This window comes from Crinia signifera, chromosome 19 (genome assembly GCF_055691185.1).
Source record: "Crinia signifera chromosome 19, ASM5569118v1, whole genome shotgun sequence".
NCBI lineage: Eukaryota > Metazoa > Chordata > Amphibia > Anura > Myobatrachidae > Crinia > Crinia signifera.
Genome location: NC_139226.1, coordinates 103,037,234 through 103,057,218, shown reverse-complemented (window position 1 = coordinate 103,057,218; position 19,985 = coordinate 103,037,234). Strand labels below are relative to the sequence as shown.

The following is a 19,985-nucleotide window of genomic DNA, read 5'->3' as shown; positions in this document are numbered from 1 at the left end:
ATCGCAGCAGTGTATGGGCCCAGAATTTTCATGGGGACGCATATAAAACACTGGGCGTTCCCCCAAAACAACTCCCCGCCCCGCAACCGCCTCAGCAAGTACGATACTCGCCAAAGGCATTCTCACAGGGGGTTTGCACGTGCAAATTTATCCCCTTCCAATCAAACCTGAATTAGACCCTTGGAGTGTGCACTAAATAACTACAGTTTTTCATTAACGTACCGTTACAGCCAAGATGAGGAATCTATAGTGTCGAATCCGCAGCTGGCGCTGATATTAAAACCAATTTGTCCCCAAAAGTTAATTTAAGAATGGGGGGAAAAAAATGATCATGAATATTTTGCAGTTTTTAAAAGACAACTTAAAATGAATGGTGTGCCCAAAGTATACACTTAACGACTGATTGCTTGTCTGCTCTCTAATGAATCGACTGCTTCTATTTAGAGGTATAGAAATAATTAGCAGTAGTATAAATTTATTTAAAAGCATTTAACCCACGGTTCCAAGGCTTGAGAGCTTTATGTGGCTTTTAGAACACGGACAACATGCAGTGGCTCATAGAAAATGAAGGGAAAGAAAAATTAATTAGCCCATTCTTATAACCAAGGTGTTGCTAGTCTGCTATTTTCTGTATTGCTGGAGAAAAATACAAATTGGTAACATGGCTTAAAACTTTCATATATTTTTTTATTTTTTATTTGTCTACTTGTTGCTTTCTGTAATAGAAGTTTAGGGGTGGTATTGGATCCCAGATTCTGACAGTCGTAATCCCTGGCAATTTTCGGCCAGTTCGACTGCACTTCGATAGCCAGAATTCAATGTTCCGGCTGTCGAGTGTCGGAAAGTGGTAGTGTCTGTGAAAATGGCGGTGGATTGTCAAAAAACGGCTGTTAAGTTGACAATCTGCGGCCGTTGCCAACAAAACAGATCCGACTTGTATTAAAGTCATATCTGTTTTGTTGGAATCTGCCTTCAACACTGTCGGAAACGTCAGCATTTAATAGGCAGTGGGCGCTATTTCTCCTGCGGAAATAGCGGGCAAGATTGAATACCCCCTATATCTGGGAACCTTCATCTGACAGATAACCGCACTATTTAGGTTAGTGTATTACATGCGTGAGCATTGGGGTTACTCTCATCTGTGCCACCAGAGAACCCTACTGCTGATAAACCAATCACTTGTAGCCTTAACTACAGAGTACTTAAGGCTTATTCAATTTATAAAGGTAATTTTCCTTTAAACCTGTTAGAAAGTGGATTTTGTTATATAATTGCTTTACAGGTATGACCACATACAGGTATCTTCAAATTGCACCAATAAGTAATGTTAAGACTTATGATGATTAGCCACACCAAAACACTGATCCTAAACGCAGAGCTCATCATGTGCCTGAGTTAGGAGAGAAGCAAAAAGTGTGTGGCCTAAAATGGATAGGTGTATGGGGACACGTCTGTATTTGACAGCGTAATATTAATTAGAACTACCCATAGGGTTATGCTTTATTGTCACATAGAACCACCGCTTTGTAAAGGATAAAACACCTTTTAAACAAAGAAACTGACTTTTTTTTAATGGTTTTAAACTCCAACATATTGGTTTCGGCCGGCAGATTTTAGCCTTGGGGCAAGCATCCCTTTAAGTGACCCAAGAGCAGTCTCCCATTCTTAAAGAGTTGCTTTTCTGTATGAATAGAACTCCGACTGACATGGCATTTCTTATGCAGATACAGGCGCGGTTGCACACAGAACAGTAGTATCCCATAAATCCTCTTAATAAGCAGAAGCTGCTTGTGCATCTTATTCACATAATGATATAAGACACATTCTTGGCAAAAAAGAACACCAGAAGCTAAACGAGTTGCATGGGACTTGTCAGTTCACTCATGCCGGGCATCACCCACTACGTGGCATATTGAGGCAAGATTTATGAGGATATATCTGTAATATAACCTAAAGTGCCAAAATTCATGAGATAGCAGCATGTAAAGGTGATGGTAGGTGGCACCACGTACGGTGACGTCTTTGAAATGCCAAGATCGGCATCCGTTGTAATCTTGACACCTTGTGAGCCAACAGCGGCTATGCTGCTTATTGCAAGGTGATATAAATTATTGGTATCCAAACGGGGAGTGATAGTGGGTGTCCTACAGGTGGCACAATCCATTTCTTATAATCTCATTCAACATTCTTCGAGCTACGGTGTCCTGTGTACTGGGAACACCTCATGGAAGGTATTGCTACCACTGTGGACAGCTCATGGAAGGTATTGCCACCACCATGGACAGCTCTGTGGCCGACCTCCGATGCTTAATAGTAGTGACCAGTTGTCCGTGGTAACAGACAAGTGACATTGGCTCTTACCACCTCCATGTCCAATGCAGGAGGTATCAGACGCATAACCAGCAGGTCAGTGCAGCATTCTTTAGCTTCTATGGTATATCCGAACATAAGACCCACCAGAGTGGAGGCTAACACTATATGACAATCGGCACATCGCCTCACCTGTGCTTGTGATGTCGCAATTCAGGACTAGTAACATGTGGCAAGGCCCAATGAGTCAAGGTTCCAGTTGTTTCATGCTGATTTCAGATGTGGCTATGGACCTTTGTTGTCAACAAGGCACTGTGCAGGCTGGAGGTGGTTTCATAGTAGTGTGGAGTGTGGAATGAGTTGGGTCTGCTGGTCCTCCGAAACACGTCATGGACTTCATATACCCCCACAACAATTGAATATTCCAGCATGATCATGCAAGGTGTCACCACACCCAATTTGTTTGAGAACCATTCTGAAGAGTTCTAACAACTTCTCAGAGATCTTACCTCCACTTATGGAATCAATGTCACTTTGGAGTTGCTGCCCTTCGCCGGCTAGAAAGGTCCAACACTATACTAGGCACCTATCCCATGGCAATTGGCATTTCATTGTATATACTAGTAAGCCTGCTTGAAGCTAATGCTTCAAAAGCTAGTAGATGTAGTTTCACTTGCTGCCAACAGATGGCAGTGAAAGCCCGCTTAAAGCAAATGCTTCCAAAGCTGGTAGATGTAGTTTTAGGTGCTGCCAACAGATGGCAATGTAAGCCCGCTCGAAGCCAATGCTACTCCAAAGCTAGTACATGTAGTGTCACTTGCTGCCAAGAGATGGTAGTGTTTTGGAGTCACACAGACACTAGACACATATGTAGATGATTATACTATATGCCCCTGTGTCAATGTTTTTCTTTCGCAAACCTACATTTTATATCTGTATCGCTTGAAACTCTAGTGTTAGTCTTCCAGAATCAGTGAGTGCTGTTCAGACGGCCCTGCTAGAGTATGTTATGCATCATTAATGTCTGTTCTGCTATGCTGCCTCACTCCCATCTTGATCTATACATCTAACATGGTTACGTTGCGGGGCTTTGATTGAAGCACCCTTGCCAGTGTAACTAATATAGTACAGATGATGAATAAAAATGAGTTTACATCAATATTTTCTTGATTAATGTCTTTGTTTCATGTTTATTTTAACACGATTTGTGGATTAAAATCCTATTGCACAAAGCATGTGTTATTTTAAATGTATGACAAGACATGAACATTGTAATATAATGTTTAAAATCCCTGTCAAATAAATGTAATCCCTTTTCCCATATGGGCAGACAAAGCTCATAGGGGTAATGAGAGTAAAAAAATGTAAAAAAGTCCTTTCAAATTGACCTCATAAAGTAGGACCTGTTCTCTCAGAGTCTCAGGACTCCAGCTTCAGCCTCTCAGAGAACAGGTCCTACTTTGACCTCAATTTGAAAGGACTTTTTTTTTTTTTTTTTACACTCATTACCCCTATGCCCATATGGGAAAAGGGATTACATTTATTTGACATTTCCCAACAATATGGTTAAACACCGCATCTTACAGCAAAGAATCTGTTACCCCTCATGAAGTCTTTTTAAGGATGAAACGCGTTGGGTACCTCTTCTTGATCGTGAAAAACAGTTGAAGAACCTGTTGGCTTAAAAAAAAAATCACTGGATAGGACTTCTGCTTCGTACGCTGGATATTGGGAAAACTACATTATTCACATTGGCAACCATTATGGACATTTATTACTAGCGCCAATACACTACTGCAGAGGTCTTCAAACGCGGTCCTCAAGGCACCCCCAACGGTCCAGGTTTTAGGTATATCCATGGCTCAGCACAGATGGTTAAATCAGACTGACTGAGTTACTAATACCCCTTTCAGACATACGCGAAAATCCCGGGTTTTTTCACATGAACGCGCCCAAACCCTGGACTAGCGTATGTCTGAAAGGGTATACCCGGGATTTCACTCCCGGATACTGGGTTGAAAAACCAGGGTAAACCTGGACAAAATCCCAGGTAGTATGTCTAAAAGGGGTATAATTAAGTGACCTGTTGCCAAGCATGGATATACTTAATACCTGGACCGTTGGGGTGCCTCGAGGACCGCGTTTGGGAACCTCTGCATTACTGTATTTATTTATTTTATATATATATATGTGTGTGTGTGTGTGTGTCTAGTGTCCGATTGTGCGTCTTCTCAGAAACACTGCCATCTGTTGGCAGTGAGTGAAGCTACATCTCTCACACATGCACAAACACAGAAGCAATCACAAGGTAGCAGACTAGCTTTCAAAGCATTTGGTTCAAAATATATATATTCTATCACCGAATATCGCACAGTCCAATAAAAGGTATAGGTCTGTCCAGGCTACTTTGATATGTGTGGCCAAAAGAGGCTCACCCAAGCCAATTAAATGGCTCATATACATATAGGTTTAAGACATCAAGTGTCATCAAGTGAACACAGCAGATCCCGGCACGGCCACATGTATTTCCAAATGTGCGGCTAAATACACGGGATAGCCAACGCTACTATTGGTAGCGGTAGCTTTTTATTTCTGTATTTTATTTTTCTTTGCATTCATCTATATATACTTCAGTGTGGAAAATATATTCGACACACCCCTTCTAGTCTTGCCATGCTATGCTAAGGCATCTCTTTTGTGATGCTTGTGTAGCTTCTCCTGATTAAAATTATATTCAGCAGCTCTGTATTCTGTGTGCGACTGCTGCTGTAGTATCTGCTTGCAAAATGCCACGTTACGGTTTTCCGTGAAAACACTGTAAGGTTCCATTTCTTTTACAGATACAGCGGCAGTCATAAACTGAATATAAACATGCTACTATTTAACGGGAAAAGTCTCAAAAAAAGACGCTTGGCGCAACAGAGTCACATAAAGCTCAGATGTGGACACATCTGTAAGTCACTACTATTAGGGCAAGTTGTACTAAGCCTTGAAAAGTGATGATAAACCACCAGCCAATCAGCTACTAAGTCATTTTTTAAACGCACCCGGTGACATGACAGTTAGGGTCTGATTGGCTGATATTTTACCACTCTGTATTTATGTATTTTTCAAGCTTAGTACACCTGGCCCTTAGTGAGAGGTCAAGATGTACAGTGATTGCTGATACCCAGTGCATATGAGGCTAAAAGTTCTTATTTCCCAATGCAGAAGTTGCTAACGGCAATTAAAATAAAAACTGTACTAAATGAGGCTATTTACAGTTTTATGTGCATTTAATTAGCACCGCATTTTATTTATTTATTTTAAATAATACCTCAGGTTCTATTTCCGTGCAGGGTGCATTGTAAACACCATTAGATGCTATTCATTAGCACTCGCATGCATTTGGCTTGAAGAATAAAGATAATGAGGTCTTGTTTTATAACCGTTCTAGTTTAAAAACAAAAACAAGGATTGAACATATTTGTCAAAGCATAAAAATATGTATTAAACATATACATGTTACAGCTTATATGGATTTAGATCAAACTACTTGCAAACCTATATAGTACTTGATTGCTCATAGGTTGTACAGAGGGATAGATAGCGCAATAAGTATTCGGAACACAGAAAGTCACACTTTGGAGGAATTCAATTAGGTGTGAAGAGAGCGGATTAGCTATGGCCGTGTCATTTCACGCCAGCGCATGGTCAGCCGATTGTGGAAAACTTGCCTGAAAGTGCTCACACACTATTAGGCAGCAGACACTTTTCAGCAAGATCCCCGCTGCAGTAAAGTGTGCCACTATCACACAGATTCTCTAGGCAAATCCTAATTCAATCCCCCCCCCCCCCTTACCCATAAAGTCTATACACTCCTATACCATTAATTAGTAGATTTTATTTGCTCAGTATATGTTTTACTTTAAGATAAATTACTTGACGTGCAGTCAGGGGAAGCAGGTGAGGCAGTGCTTCCCCTGTCATTAATGATTAATATAATAAAATAATACAAAAAATAAGTATATGCTTTGTATTATTATTATAATAATAATTTTAACTCCATTTTTCTTTATTTTTATTAGTTTAGGAGGCACCAAGTGCGGTGCCTCCCGCTGTCTATAGTTTAGTATTAGAGACAGGGAGAGGGCAGTGGGAGGGGTTGAGCACCCGGCTGCAAAAGCCCATTAAAAAAAGGTGCATATATGGCACCTATAGCAGTGCCTCAGTGAAAAGGATGTGCTTTCTGCCTACATGAAAGCACGCCCCTGTCACTGCGGCAGATGTGATTGGGGACAGCGGCACCTCCTCAGTGACAGGGGTGTGCTTTCATACAGGCAGAAAGTACGTCCCTTACTATCGCAGAGGCTCTTCTATAGGTGCCGCTTACATAGGCGTACAAGCCTCACGGTGTAACGATAGAGGGTGCAGGGGGTGCACTTGCTATTGGGCCCGGCCACCCTGTCATTTGGGGGGGCCGTGGGCACAGCAAGGAACCCCCTGCACCAAGCGGAGCCATGCCTTAGCAGAGGCAGGGCACTGCCCTGTCTGCTGCTCCCTCCCATCCCCGTCTCCCCGCCGACGGGGTCGGCAGCATCAGCGCATGGCAGGAACTTATACACATCCCTGGCGCTGGCTGCTTAGTTAGCCGCTCCTCCCGCCTGCAATAAAGAAACAGGAGTGCGCAGCCCTACCAAAAGCAGCATCGAGCACCGGGATCGGTAAGTGCGCTGGGAGGTGGTGTCGGGGGAGGGGTACTGTCAGCCATGGAGCCTCTTGGGGGACAGAGGGAGTGTGTTTACTGCCCATGGTGGAGCCTCTTGGCGGGCCTCATGTATGTTACGGAGACAGTCTATGTATGTATGTATGTATGTATGACCGTTTATGTATAAGGAAAACTGTATGTATGTATGTATGTATGACCGTGAAGGTATAAAGGAGACTATGTATGTATGTATGACAGTGTATGTATAAGGGAGACAGTGTATGTATGAATGACCGTGTATGTATAAGGGAGACAGTGTATGTATGTATGTATGACCGTGTATGTATAAGGGAGACAGTGTATGTATGTATGACAGTGTATGTATAAGGGAGACAGTGTATGTATGTATGACAGTGTATGTATGAGGGAGACAGTGTATGTATGAGGGAGACAGTGTATGTATGTATGTATGACCGTGTATGTATAAGGGAGACAGTGTATGTATGTATGACCGTGTATGTATAAGGGAGACAGTGTATGTATGTATGACCGTGTATGTATAAGGGAGACAATGTATGTATGTATGTATGACCGTGTATGTATGTATGTATGTATGACCGTGTATGTATGTATGTATGTATGTATGACCGTGTATGTATGTATGTATGACCGTGTATGTATAAGGGAGACAGTGTATGTATGACAGTTTATGTATAAGGGAGACAGTGTATGTATGACAGTTTATGTATAAGGGAGACTATGTATGTATGAGGGAGGCAGTGAATGTATGTTTGTACAGTATTTGAGGGAGGCAGTATATGTATGTATGTATGTATGTATGAGGAAGGCAGTGTATGTATGTAATGTGAGACCCCATTCCCACTCATCTGTCTGTCTGATTGCATGTCTGTCCATCTATGTCTCCATATCGTGCTCTGTTGGACCGTCTATGCCTGCCCCCTGACTGATTCTCTCCCTGACGCTGTCTCTCTCTTTCTGCCCATCTCTCTCACCCTCCTCAACACTGTCTCTATCCCACCTTGATTCTGTCTCTCTTTCGCACTGTCTCTGTCCCTGGCATCCTCTCTTTCTACTTCACTGTGCCTGATACTCTCTTACTCCCCTATTTCTCTCTCCCTCCCTTGTGCACTCTCTCTCACTCTCACTCTCTCTCTCTTTCTGACCCCCTCAGGGGCATTGTAATGGGGGGGGGAGCTTTAAAAATTTGGTACTTGTGAGTTATCCGGGCGCCCGATTTTTGGTCGTATACGCATCGCATCGCATCGCGTGGCATCGTATGTTAACCAAATGGCATGCGATGCGACGCGACGAGATCACCACCCGAACCCGATTTCGCATCGCGTCGCATCGTGTGTTAACCAAATGGCATGCGATGCGACGCGACAAGATCACCACCCGAACCCGATTTTACATCGGGTACCATGTAATGTGATCACGTCGCATCGCATGTTAACCACATGGCATGCGATGCGACAGCACCCGATTTTAGCAGGGCAAAATCCCCAGAAAGTGACACAAAAAGTGACACAATGTCAGTCCCATCCCCATTGTTAACGCCACTCCACTATCAACGTAAACCCGAAGCGTGGCGAGCGCAGCGAGCCCGCGAGGGGCGGCGGGACGCGTCCTCCGACCTTTTCATGCCCTACTATCCACTAGGGCGTCGAGTGAGAATAGAATAGTGTGGCGAGCGCAGCGAGCCACCGAGCCCGAAGCGTGGCGAGCGCAGCGAGCCCCGCTAGGGGACACGGATACCTTCACAGGGAAACGCGTCCCTTCGCGGGCTTCCCAGGTGTCCATGGCGACGCGGACACCTGGGAAGCCCGCGAAGGGACGCGTTTACCTGTGAAGGTATCCGTGTCCCCTCGCGGGGCTCGCTGTGCTCGCCACGCTTCGGGCTCAGTGGCTCGCTGCGCTCGCCACACTATTCTATTCTCACTCCACGCCCTAGTGGATAGTAGGGCATGAAAAGGTCGGAGGACGCGTCCCGCCGCCCCTCGCGGGCTCGCTACGCTCGCCACGCTTCGGGTTCACGTTGATAGTGGAGTGGTTGTGAACATCCAATATCATTCATCAATATCATTCATATCTGACACATTAAGGACAACTGAATTGAAGGGAATAACTGTGTAATTAACATCTCTCAGAAATAAATTATAATAACAATCAACACATGTCACACAATAATTAAACAACGTAATTATTTCTCTAGCAAAGTGAGCGCATGTAGAATGCGGTTAAATGCACTGTCTCCTGCCAGGCACTTTCGCCACACAAACTCCTGCATGTATGAGTCAAGGTGATGGCGGGCTGTGCCCCGCTGGCGTTTGTTGCGCCATTTTGCACAACCCCACAGTCTCTCAATGTTTTGGGTGTGTGCACCAGTCTCTGGGTCTACGAAATTGTAGCGATGGTTGACTGTTAAATGACTGTAACCAGCCTGCTCCAGTTCTTGAGTTTTGTATGCGCGCCAGCAATCGCTGATGATTGTGCTTCCAGGCGCGACGTGCTCCACAATTGCACTGATGAGAGTTGGCGCATCTCGCTTGGCAACTGCTAGCATGAAACAGTCCCCAGTTTCCCGGCACACTCCTCCGAACACCCACTGCTGTGGGAGAACTCTTCCAACATTGGCCTGTCTTTTGACAAAGAGTGTCTCATCCACCTCCACTATTTGCCCTGGACCACCAATCTGGCGTTGAGGCTGTGACATCAGGTCGCATTGACATGCCTCCCGCATCAATGCATTATAAAATATGGTACTTTTATTGCAGATTTTCAAGTTCTTAGTACAGAACTCTACAGAAGTGAGTTCATCACACCAACAATATATGAAGCGCAGTATTGTCATGAACGGCAGCCTGCATCCGGGGTAGAAAAGCGAGGCCCGCAGACTCTGCTTTTTACTGCAACTTTTTATGTAGCAGCGCCATTTGCGCTCTTTTATAGACAGGCGCATAGGGTGGCCATTTGGACATGTGGCTGTAGATGGAAGCAGCCCTTTGTCCTGCAGGAATTGCACTGTTTCTTCCTCAGTTTTAGGGAGGCTGAAGATACCATCCACCAAAGCCATATTAGGAAACAGGGTGTAAGGGGCAAAATGGGGCAGGTGTAAGGGGCCAAATGGGACAATATTGGGGCAAATGTCCGAAATTTCACCTCAGAAATACACCAACACTGTAAATCACTTGTTCTCTCCTCTGGAAACTACCTCACACTGATTTTCTGCCAGATGTGGCAGAGGGCGGGTTTAAAAATGGGCGGGAAGTGTTAAAATCGCGTCGCATCGCATCCCATTGTATACCATACAATAAGCATACGATGCGACGCGATACGACGAGATGTCAAATCGCGTCGCATCGTATGCTTATTGTAATGGCATGCGATGACCACATCGGGCGCCCGGATAACTCACAAGTACCAAAAATTTTGCTATGGGGCCCTGAACGTTCTAGTTAAGCCTCTGGGGGAGGGGGACGCGCAGAGCCAAGCCGTCAGCTCTCGCTGTTATTTGGGCACCAGCACGCACTGTGCTCCATGCGGTCTCTCACTCTCTCCTGTAAGGGGTCTTTCTTCTGCCTCCCGCTCGGCGCTCTGGTTCCGTCTCCGGGTGCCGTTCACTGCTGTCTATGTTGCTTAGGTAAGCAGTGTCTGTGTAAAATGGTGCTGTGTGTGTGTGCGCGCTTGTGGAGGGTGGGGGCTGTGGTTGTTGTTTTTTTCAAGTGACAGGTGTTTGGGTGTATTTGTGTTAAGTAACAGACGTGTGATTTTGTGTACAGTGACAGAGGTTTGTGTAAAGTGATAGAGGTGTGTGTATGTGTAAAGTGATAGGTGTGCCTGTATCTGTGTGTTTCTGTAAAATAAGTGTGCTTTTATTGAATGTTTCTAAATAAATTAAAGTATATGGGTCAAATGTACTAGCCGGAGTTCAGTGGCTGTGTGGGAGGCCGGCTGAACTCAGAGGTTGTTTTAAAGAGGCAGACATTTACAAGGAAAAACCATGATTGCCTTTTAAAAAAACCTCAGACTTCAGCCGGCATCCCACACAGCCACTCAACTCTGGCTAGTACATTTGGCCACAAGTGTTCTTTTAAGGAAAAGAGGTATGTGGGCAGACAAATGGGCAGACAAATGGGCAGACCCCGTGGTGCCTTGGTGGAGTGAGCAACGGCGGGGTCTGTGGCAAGCACTGCATCCGGGTTGCTTCTGCGCTGTCAAGCAGGAGCTGCTCTGTCGGTCTCTGCAGACAGGCAGCTCCCGCACCTGCCTGTCAGCGCAGAAGCAACCCGGACCCAGCGCTCCCCACAGACCCCGTCGTCGTTCGCTCCACCAGCCAGTGCCTCACCAAATACTAACCTCACCGCACGTCACTGACTTGAAGTGACCGTGTGGTCTTCTGTGGGCAGCTTCTGTTATAACCTAAAATTAGTCTTTCAGAAAAGGTGAGTGTTGTTCAAATCTGAGAGGAATTGCCTCCAGCCGCTAGTTGTATGCACAGGCCACACGAGCTCAGGTAATTCCCTCTGTACACTGACACAGTTATAGTATTAGCACATCTACATACGTTTAATTGAATTATGTTTGTGTGTGTGTATGGATGTTCCACGATAACTCTCAAACACTTTACCTAATCGTCTTCACTGACTGGCGCAGCTCAGCCCGAGAAATTTCCGGGCATACCACCGAAGGGTCCATTAAATGAAAAACATTTTCACTTTACAAAACCTTTCAGAATTGCATAAGCATAAACTTTGCCCATCCGTCAGATGGGCCCTAAAGGCCCCCATACACTAGCCGATTTTGGCCAGATCAGTCGGATCTGGCCGAAATCGGACCAAAATCGGCTAGTTTTGATGTACCCTCAGATCCGATGCGCGGTCCCGTGCGCATCGTATCTGCGTCGGGTGGTCGGACCTGCTGCACGACCGACCACCCGACTTGGGACCTAGTGGGGCGGCGTGGCGGTGGAGGGAGCAGAGGGGGCTGGGGACGCTGCGGGGGACACAGACGGCATAGAGCCGGGCAGGGGGAGCCGGGAGCTGTCAGTACTGAATAAAAAAAAAAAAAGCCCATACAATGAATGGGCGGCCTGTGATTGGCTGAGCGCTCTCTCAGCCAGTCAGCAATTGGCTGAGAGAGCGCTCAGCCAATCACAGGGTGCCCATTCATTGTATAGGCTTTTTTTTCTAGCACTGACAGCTCCCGGCTCTCTATGCCGCCTGTCCCCCACAGCGTCCCCAGCCCCCCCTGCTCCCACCAGCAGCCCTGCTCTGTAGCCCCCCCCCCCCCCCCTGCTCCCCAGGTTTTTTACATGTGATAAATCGAGACGATTTATCACATGTAAAAAATGGCACATCAAGTGCCAATCTAATCAAGCTCCCCTGGGGAAGCTCAGGGGGAAGTCGGGGGCGACTTGTCCTAAGGACAAGTCGCCCTAGTGTATGGGGGCCTTAAGACTGCACTGCTCAAAAAAATACAGGGAACACTTAAACAACACAATGTAACTCCAAGTCAATTACTGTGAAATCAAGCTGTCCACTTAGGAAGCAACACTGATTGACAATCAATGCTGTTGTGCAAATGGAATAGACAACAGGTGGAAATTATAGGCAATTAGCAAGACACCCCTGATAAAGGTTTGTTCTGCAGGTGGTGACCACAGGCCACTTCTCAGCACCTATGCTTTCTGGCTGATGTTTCGGTCACTTTTAAAAGCTGGCGGTGCTTTCAATCTAGTGATAGCATGAGACGGAGTCTACAACCCACACAAGTGGCTCGGGTAGTGCAGCTCATCCAGGATGGCACATCAATGCGAGCTGTGGCAAGAAGGTTTGCTGTGTCTGTCAGCGTCCAGAGCAGGAAGGTGCTACCAGGAGACAGGCCTTACATCAGGAGATGTGGAGGAGGCCGTAGGAGGGCAACAACCCGGCAGCAGGACCGTTATCTCTGCCTTTGTGCAAGGAGAAACGGGAGGAGCACTGCCAGAGCCCTGCAAAATTACCTCCAGCAGGCCACAAATGTGCATGTGTCTACTCAAACTGTCAGAAACAGACTCCATGAGGGTGGTATGAGTGCCCAACGTCCACAGGTGGGGGTTGTGCTTACAGCCCAACACCGTGCAGGATGTTTGGCATTTGCCAGAGAACACCAAGATTGGCAAATTTGCCACTGGCGCCCTGTGCTCCTCACAGATGAAAGGAGGTTCACACTGAGCATGTGACCGACGTGACAGAGTCTGGAGATGCCAAAGAGAACGTTCTGCTGCCTGCAGCATCCTCCAGCATGACCAGTTTGGCAGTGGGTCAGTAATGATGTGGGGTGGCATTTCTTTGGGGGGCCGCACAGCCCTCCATGTGCTCGCCAGAGGTAGCCTGACTGCCATTAGGTACTGAGATGAGATCCTCAGACCCCTTCGTGAGACCATATGCTGGTACGGCGGGCCCTGGGTTCCTACTAATGCAAGACAATGCTAGACCTCATGTGGCTGGAGTGTGTCAGCAGTTCCGACAAGATGAAGGCATTGATGCTATGGACTGGCTAGCCCGTTCCCCAGACCTGAATCCAATTGAGCACATCTGGGACATCATGTCTCGCTCCATCCACCAATGCCACATTGCACTATAGACTGTCCAGGAGTTGGCGGATGCTATAGTTCAGGTCTGGGAGAAGATCCCTCAGGAGACCATCCACCACCTCATCAGGTGCATGCCCAGGCGTTGTAGGGAGGTCATACAGGCACGTGGAGGCTACACACACTACTGAGCCTCATTTTGACTTGTTTTAAGGACATTACATCAAACTTGGATCAGCCTGTAGTGTGTTTTTCCACTTTCATTTTGAGTGTGATTCCAAAATCCAGACCTCAATGGGTTAACAAATTTGATTTCCATTGATAATTTTTGTGATATTTGGTTGTCAACACATTCAACTATGTAAAGAACAAAGTATTTAAGAAGAATATTTAATTCATTCAGATCTAGGATGTGTTTTATGTTAGTGTTTTTTGAGCAGTCTAGTAATAGTATATTATATGATATAATGTCATAGGAGAAAGCTGAAGCTGGGATAGTATTAGCTGGGGAGAGCTATCTGTTGTAGCGGCCAGTACTGGACACTAGTTACAAGGTAAAAGGATTACTGTCTAATTGTAAAATAGGAAATTCTGGGATGGATTGAACCAGTTGCGGCTGCAGCGCCAACCAAGGAGTGCAGGTGGATCACAGAGCACATATCATTACAGTGTCAAGCCTGCCCCCCAGTCTCCTATTGGTTGGGGTGTGAGCTAAACGTTGTAATAGTTTATACGGATTCCAGGGCACGGCAAGGCACCTGATGCAATCAGCATTGGCGTTCCTCAGGGAATCAATCCAGCACATTAATTACATGAATGATAACCTAAAAACAGACTGAAAGCGGCTCCATCAAATTAGTGATGCCCCTCAGGTGCTAAAAGGGAGGAGTTGTTCTAGACTAGAAAAACAAACAAAACATGTTTCCCCCAGCACTCCAAGGGGCTTAGTAATAAGATTTGGAAATCTCCACTGGGGCAGGGACCGATGTGAATGTTCAAATATTCTCTGTAAAGCGATGCGGAATATGTGTGCGCTATATAAGAAACTGTTAATATATAGTAAAAATTGCAGTTTTTGCCTTTTTAATACAGGTACATTATTATCACGTTATTTATATATCGCACACATATTCCGCAGCACTTTACAGAGACTATTAAAACATTTGCATCAGTCCCTGCCCCAGGGGAACTTAAAATCTATGTTCTCTACCACATGTACACGCACACACATTTATTCTAGGGTTCATTTTGTTGGGAGCCAATTAAACTACCAGTATATTTTTTGGATTGTGGGAGGAAACCCACGCACGCACAGGGAGAATATACAAACTCCGAACAGATGATGGGAATCGGACCCATGACCTCAGCGCTGTGAGGCTGTACACCATCCATACATTTCATGTTACATGCAATAGGTGCAGAAACAAATGTGAAACTTTATTATTATTATTTGTAATTATTTTTATAGACCCCAAGATTTCCTTTTATTTTATTCAAATTAGTTTTGCTGGTTTGCAGCAGCTATCTAGAACATGAGAGGTTAATTTTATTTTCCTTTTTTATTCATTTTTTTCTGTAATACTCCTTAATGTTTTTCTCATTAAGGGGGCAGTATTACCAAGCAGCGGTTGATCTAGCTGGGAAGCAGATATACCCAGGGTGACGATTCCAGAACTCCTACTCACCATAACAAATATAGGTTTCTTTTCAGCGTGTGAAATCATGATGAACAAAATCTTGCTGGAGCAAATCTAATTGGGAACAGTCTTAATTGATATGCAAATGGCTGCTACTTTATTAATGATTGGATCTGATGCTAGCAGCCAGAGCAGTTTTTCAGACGGTGGAGAGCATTTAGATTTATTTAAATACATTTCTCCATGCTAGTATAGAGTAACATGATGTTCCCTGATTAAAGCTTCCTTATATGGTATTACCCCTGGCCCTGAGAAATTGGCCCAAGAGAGACTCTCTAGTACCAAGCATTTTCCATTCAAAATTGTGAATAGGATGCACAAGCAACATATGCTGATTAAAATGATATGCAGCATGCCTATATTCAGTATCAGACTTAAAGCAATGAGTTGCATGCAATAGGTTAATTAAATACACTTCATGGTGCACGGGGGGAGGTGGGGGGATTTTTTATATATAATATTTGTTTTTAGATATTCTATGCAAAGTTGTGTTAATTATAACAATAATTGTTCCTTTGTTCACAGATATCACAATGTTGCCTACAGACAAGGGGTGAAACGTCAACCATCTGAGATCTGGTCCATGAGGTTCCAGCTGATTGGGGGGGGATCTTCCTGCAGCCCGCTAAACACCCCAATAAACACAAACTGTGCAGTCAAGAACAGTCCAGTCTTCCCTGCCCCCACTATCCACAAACACACAGTTATCATGTGTGGATAATGGGCATATACAATTATTTGGCCATGAAAAGAGAACAAGTGATGTCTATTGATGAAGCTAAATCATAATAACGTGGTTACAGTGTTGCTTTGCCAGAAATATTCTCGCCTTTGTTATTGTGAGATATAAGGAGGGGGACAGGGCAACCTATCCCCCCTCTGTGTCTGGTGGGTACATGGGATGTGATCAATTAAACTCCGTTATCTGTCCGTAATGAGCCCCACGAACGTTAAGTATTAGCGTGGGGAAATACGTGGCCGGTTCTGGACACGGTCATGCCTCCGTACACGTATGAGTCGGAAAAAGGAAAGCACTAATTGCCAACTATAAAGAATAGACACACCGGATAGTGTTTAGATGTGTGTTCTCCAAAAACATTAGTGCAGGTTGCCAAAAACACTACTGAGCTATCAATGCATCCTTGAGGCAGGCACCAGTAAAACGCATACTACGTAGGGCCAGTAATAAGATTGCCTGCCTCTGTATTTGCATTGACCGTGCTAAGATCTTTATATTCCGAGTGTCCCTGCTCTTCCTCTAACCCCACCCTCCCCAACCCCGCCTCTGCACGTTTTACCAGCCTGAGCCTGAAGACTATCACCAGAACTTAACCATCTCAGCAGCTTCTCTATGCCTGCCGTATTTTCCCGGCTGCGCTACCACCCGCTTGGGTGATACTGCCAGAATGCACTGCCTGAAAGCTGTCCCGGATCCTCCCGCATGACCAAAGTGGAAGGAACGCTCCCAGTCTGATCGACGTTCCATGCCAACTACCACCAGATTGTTTCTGCTCCGCTCAAGATGTCCCTGCAGAGATAATCTGACACTAATACCTGATGCCATGTGGACTCTTGACTTACTATGTAGACAATCTCTCCAGTCTCGAGCCCTGATAGAGATGCAGCATTGTCCAGACCATAAACGCGAGCCTGCAATCATGACTTTCATTTGTTTTTTTTTTGGATTAGCACCAGCTGAAGTGAACAAAGTTTCCTATGTATTATTTTTTTTAGGCACTGAGGTCTACTCCACCTGCTTCCTGTTTGCTCCGCATTACCAGCCAGTGCTGAATTTACTAACAGTGGTCTAAGCACCATCAACCTTCTACGGCCGTTCTCTTTAGTAAGCTTCTGCTGCTGGGCCTGTTGCTTCCTCTCGCCGACGCCGTTATTGGCCGGGTAGGAAGCAGTCTAGGGATGCGCCTTTGCACTTTTAGGACAGGTTATTCACGGCTCTTTTAAGCTGTGTTTCCCATTAAAGGGAGTTTTCTGCATCCTTTCTGTATGTATTTGTATTTAAAAAAAGAAAAAAAAAATCTTCCAGATATATTCCTATTGTACATGAGCAATGTACGCTTACCATTGGCTTAAGACAAGATTTGGGAGTATTATTTTCAAGTAAGGCCATATTAACATTCATACTCTGTGTTTTTAATTATTGTGGATGGGTGTCTAAACTATATAATTATCCAAATGTATGTTTGTGACATAGTTATTTTATGAATTATAGCTTACAAAGTTGTATGGTTATGGAACAGACTCTCCTGGAGGTAACGCATTGAGATGTGGGGAGGTAAATGGGAAGTTTGGTAATATTCTGATATTAAACAAGTTTAAGGAAAGAAGAGGACTTTTTATTCTTGTCTTTTTGGGACAGAAATCAGAGCTTTGGAAGTACAATAAAAATGTTTTATCGGGGAACACATCTATAAGCATTTAGTACAGCAGCAGCTTGGGGCTTTGTGTTCAGAAAATCGCTCTCAATCAACAATTTGGCCATTCGACCTGTTCTGATGTTTTCTACTTCTTTTCAATGTGCATTTGATTTGCACTATTCGATGTGCATTCCATCTCACAGTGCTCCTGATCCTTCAGGCAGGAGATTGAAATTCGAATCTGGGTCGAATCAAATACAGTAGTTGAACACATTAGATTTGCGTTATCTACTATTAGATTTCCACTAAATAGTCTTGTCTGCCAAGTCTTTTTTGGTACTTGTGTATTTTGGCAGCGCCCATCGCATCGCATACCATAAGGCAGGGGTGTCAAACTCAAATTCATCGGGGGCCGCATCAGCAGTTTGGTCACCCTCAAAGGGCCGGTTGTATCTGTAGGTCCCCCTGTATAATTATAATCCATGACACCACAGGCTGCTCCCCCTGTATAATAATAATGCCATGACACCACAGACTGCTCCCCCTGTATAATATAATAAAAGTAATGCCATGACACATAAATGATTATACAGGAGGAGCAGCCTGTGGTGTCATGGCATTATTATTATTATTATTATTATTATACACGGGGACACCTCAGGAAACAGCAGATATATATATATTTTTTTTATTGTGAGTGTGATCCTCATCCTCACTTACTGTTTCTCCGTCTGTCCTGCAGCTGCTTCCAGCTTTTCTTCACTGCTTGCTGCGGCCACACTGTCCCCGACTCCCGGTCCAGCTTCCCTGCCTGCTCCTACTTCTCTACAGATGCATGGGCGGGCGGCGTCATCGTCATGATGTTCCTACCCAGTGTCTGTCACTGCCGGGCATCAGAGGGAACAGGCGGCCGGGCCCTCCTCCACGTAGCCGTGGAGGCCGGCGGCCATGTTTCTGTAGCCGCATAGATATGTGCCTACAGGAACATGGCCGTCGACAGTGGAGGAACAGGTAAGGCGGCCGCGGTGGGGTGGGTAAGAGGAGGTGGACTAGGCAGGAGCTGGGACACACTGCCCTGCGTGCTATCTCCTCACGCGGGCCACATGACGAGGTCTGGCGGGCCGGATTTGGCCCGCGGGCCTTGTGTTTGACACCCGTGCCATAAGGCATACGATGGTATGCTATGCGACGCGATATCACGCGATATTGTACAATGCCATACAATTTTAAAATTGTATGACATTGTATATGGCATACAATGCGATGCGATTAAACATTGTATAAGCACCCTAATGGGTGCTTACAATGTTAAATGCACCCCCATGCCACTCCCCCACTATAAACGTGAACCCGAAGCGCAGCGAGCCTGTGAGGGGCGGCGGTATGCGTCCTCCGACCTTTTCATACCCCCACTATCCATGTCGGCGTGGAGTTGAGAATAGAAAGTGTGGCGAGCCTGAAGCGTGGCGAGCGCAGCGGATACCTGTGAAGCCCGCGAGGGGACTCCGATACCTGTGAAGGTATCCGCGTCCCCTCGCGGGGCTCGCTGCGCTCGCCACACTTTCTACTCTCAACTCCACGCCGACGTGGATAGTGGGGGTATGAAAAGGTCGGAGGACGCGTACCGCCACCCCTCGCGGGCTCGCGCTCGCCACGCTTCGGGTTCACGTTTATAGTGGGGGGGTGGCGTGGGGGTGCATTTAACATTGTAAGCACCCATTAGGGTGCTTAAAAACACCCTTTAGGGTGCTTATACAATCTTTCATCGTATAGGGGCCAAAAATCGCGTCACATCGCATGCCATCGGGTGCATGGCATGCGATGCGACGCGATTAAAACATTGCACGATGGGAATTGGGGGCGCCGCTGTAATACACAAGTACCTCTTTTTTTCTATTAGATTTCCACTACACGGGAGCGCGCATTGGGATCCAATCTGCATCGAATGCTAATAAAAACGAAATCGAATTATAGTGCATATCTGACCATGTACCCACTATAAGCTTAAAAAAGTGTGATAAACTACCAGCCAGTCAGCACATAACCATAATTTTTCAAACACAGCCTGTGACATGGCAGGCAGGAGCTGATTGGCTGGTACTTTATAGTTGATCACTCTCCACTTAATCACCTGTTGAAGCTTAGTACATCTGGCAGTGATATGTACTAAGCCTTGAAGAGGGAAAAAGCACCAACCAATGCACTCCTAACTACTATTTTAAACATGGGGGGCAGGTGTATGATGCTGCGTTATGCGGGAGAAGGGGTTACGTAGGGGCATGTATGATGGGGCCGGTGAGCGGTAAATGACAGGGGCGATATGC

The 19,985-nt window shown here is 45.5% G+C and overlaps 1 protein-coding gene across 4 annotated transcripts in view; it reads left to right on the top strand.

The window, feature by feature from the left end:
* The window catches only part of ARHGEF12 (Rho guanine nucleotide exchange factor 12), a 180,959-nt gene extending 163,328 nt beyond the window's left edge, over positions 1 to 17,631 (top strand). For all 4 annotated transcript variants that reach the window (XM_083163061.1, XM_083163060.1, XM_083163059.1 and 1 more), the window contains one exon: positions 15,812 to 17,631. In XM_083163061.1, the coding sequence (XP_083019187.1) occupies positions 15,812 to 15,843 (32 nt within the window). In that variant the 3' untranslated portion in view covers positions 15,844 to 17,631. The remainder of the gene's footprint in view (positions 1 to 15,811) is intronic.
* Positions 17,632 to 19,985: the final 2,354 nt, after the last annotated feature.